The sequence below is a fragment of the Salpingoeca rosetta genome, assembly GCF_000188695.1.
Source record: "Salpingoeca rosetta unplaced genomic scaffold supercont1.13, whole genome shotgun sequence".
In the NCBI taxonomy this organism is placed as follows: domain Eukaryota; class Choanoflagellata; order Craspedida; family Salpingoecidae; genus Salpingoeca; species Salpingoeca rosetta.
Window position 1 is genome coordinate 883,013 of NW_004754921.1, and position 2,500 is coordinate 885,512.

Here is a 2,500-nt window from a genome sequence, read left to right on the forward strand (position 1 = left end):
GGCAGTGCAACAACAAAGGTGAGGACAGTACAGATACACGTGCGCAGATGAAAACGGACACATGCACACAGAGCGACGTCACACACACACACACACACACACACACACACACACACACACACACACACACACACACACACACACACACACACACACACACACTAACACGCCCCTCGCTGCGTGTGCAGGTGATTGTGCCTGGAGAGACAATGGCCATTTCGTTGGCGGAGGAGGAAATCGGGCGGTACACAACCCCGCAGTACCGTGCACCAGAAATGATCGACCTATATCAGAAACGCACCATCGACACCCGCGCTGACGTCTGGGTACGCGACTTGAAGAGAAAGGAGAGGGGTTCAGTGTTGTTTGTGTGTGTGTGTTATGTGTGTGTAATATGTGTGTGTGTGTGCGCGCGTGCGTGCGCGCGCGTGTATGTATAATGTAATGTGTGTGTGTGTGTTTGGTGAAGAGAGGGGTGTGATTTGGCCTTGTCATGGTGTGGTTTGAAACATTTCTGACACCTCGTCACTGGGCACATTTGTGTGTGTGTTCACAGGCGCTGGGCTGTCTGCTGTACAAGCTGATGTTCTTCGCTGATGCGTTTGAGGACTCCACGCTCTCCGTCCTGAACGGCCGGTGCGGGCACTGTGTTGTGCGTGCTGTGCTTTGTGCTTTGTGCACTGTGTTGTGCGTGCTGTGCTTTGTGCTTTGTGCACTGTGTTTATGTGTGCTGTGTGCCGTGTTTTGTACTTGTGTTGTGTGTTGCGTGTTGCGCATGTCGTGCGTGTTGTGCGTGTGCACCCGAGTTTCGTGACTGCTGTGTTATTGTGTGCTCACAAGATACTGCATGTGCATGCGACTGCCAACAGATACAAAATCCCGGATGATCACTCGTTCTCGCAGGAGCTCATGGACCTTCTTGGTACGCGAACACACACACACACACACGCATGGTGCAGGTGGTGCATTTATGGTGCACACATTTGGAGCATGTTGACACTCAACCCATCAGTATGCACAAACAAACATGAAACACACAAGCGCACACATCCAGCGCATCGCCACTTCGGCACCTCCTCCACTATGCTCACACGCTTGTTCTGCACATCGCTCCCCAATTTGTAGCGTCGCTGCTTGAGCTTGATCCAGACAAACGAATCACCGCGCCAGAGGCGTGCAGGGTGAGTCACTGATGTTGTACACACACACCCACACCCACACCCACACCCACACCCCCCCACCCCCACACACACACACGCAACCAATGCCGTTCTCGTGGTGCCCACGTGCGCTCGTGACGGACATTTTACCAGCCAATTCGACACGTTTCTTATGCATCATGTACCACTCACACCACACCCACCCACCCACACACATACCCACACACACACACACACACACACACACACACACACACACACACACACACACACACACACACACACACACACACACACACACACACAACACGGCCTTCAGCGGTGCTTTGAGCTGCGCGACATAAAGTGTCCCCTCGTGCTCCCTGCGCGCGGAGACAGACACTCAACGTCACCAGCCGCAGCCACCTCACACCACCGTGACCGCGCCCACGAACATCAACACCAGCATCAGCATCAACAGCATCAACATCGTCATGCCGACAAGGGTGCAAGGCGGACAACACCATCGCCGCACGCCTGCATCTCTTCTCCACAGACACCGCCCGTGAGTGAACACACACACACACACACACTTGTGTGCATCATGCTCATGAACCTTAAGTTTGCGTGCGTGTACGAGCTTGGTTCCTTCTGCTGTTCCTCTCCTTCCTTTCTTCTTCTTCGTTCTTCTTCGTTCTCCTTCATGGCAATCCACAGCTCATCTTCTCTCCCCACCCTGCCTTGATCCACAATACACTCACGCCATTATTGCCTTGTTCTCCCCCCCCCCTGAATCACCACAGCAACCCGCGGATCCGTTTGCATCAACGCCTGCCCGCGTCCCCATGGGTCGCATACACCACCACGAGCACAACAAGCATAACAGCGACGACCAACACCAACACCAACACCAACACCAACACCAACACCAAGAACAGCAGCAGCAGCAACATCAGCAGCATGACGCGATACAACGACCCTCGCGCAAGGGCCACGCTCGTTCCGCCAGCAACCCGTTTGCCAACCCCATGCACGACGAGCCAGAGTGGCCGACGACACCAGAGGGCCAGGTCATTCGTGCAAATGCACACGCGCACGCACACGCACCGCAGACGGCGCCGCCAGCAGCCCACGCCCGCAAGGCACGCACGCTCGCGAAGGCAGCATCGGTTGATGCGGCGAGTGCACACGCGGTGGATGGTGAAGCCGCATTGGGGTTTGCCACGCCGCCGTTTGCTGCCGACCACACGCACACGCCTGCGACTGCGATCGCGAACGGAGAAAAGCGCCGCGCACCCAACACAGCGATTGGCATCCGGCACAAGCGACAACCGAGCAACCCGTTTGAAGCGGCAGCCAGG

At 55.9% G+C, this 2,500-nt stretch overlaps 1 protein-coding gene across 1 annotated transcript in view; it reads left to right on the forward strand.

Annotated features, from left to right (window-relative positions):
- The window catches only part of PTSG_05619 (NAK protein kinase), a gene marked incomplete at its 3' end in the record, with an annotated part of 9,787 nt that overhangs the window by 5,160 nt on the left and 2,127 nt on the right, over positions 1-2,500 (forward strand). Inside the window, exons 13-18 of the mRNA XM_004993429.1 lie at positions 189-326; positions 557-636; positions 870-922; positions 1,126-1,181; positions 1,606-1,704; positions 2,078-2,500. The exon at positions 2,078-2,500 is cut by the window's right edge and continues 150 nt beyond it. Coding sequence (XP_004993486.1) covers positions 189-326; positions 557-636; positions 870-922; positions 1,126-1,181; positions 1,606-1,704; positions 2,078-2,500 — 849 coding nt within the window. The remainder of the gene's footprint in view (positions 1-188; positions 327-556; positions 637-869; positions 923-1,125; positions 1,182-1,605; positions 1,705-2,077) is intronic.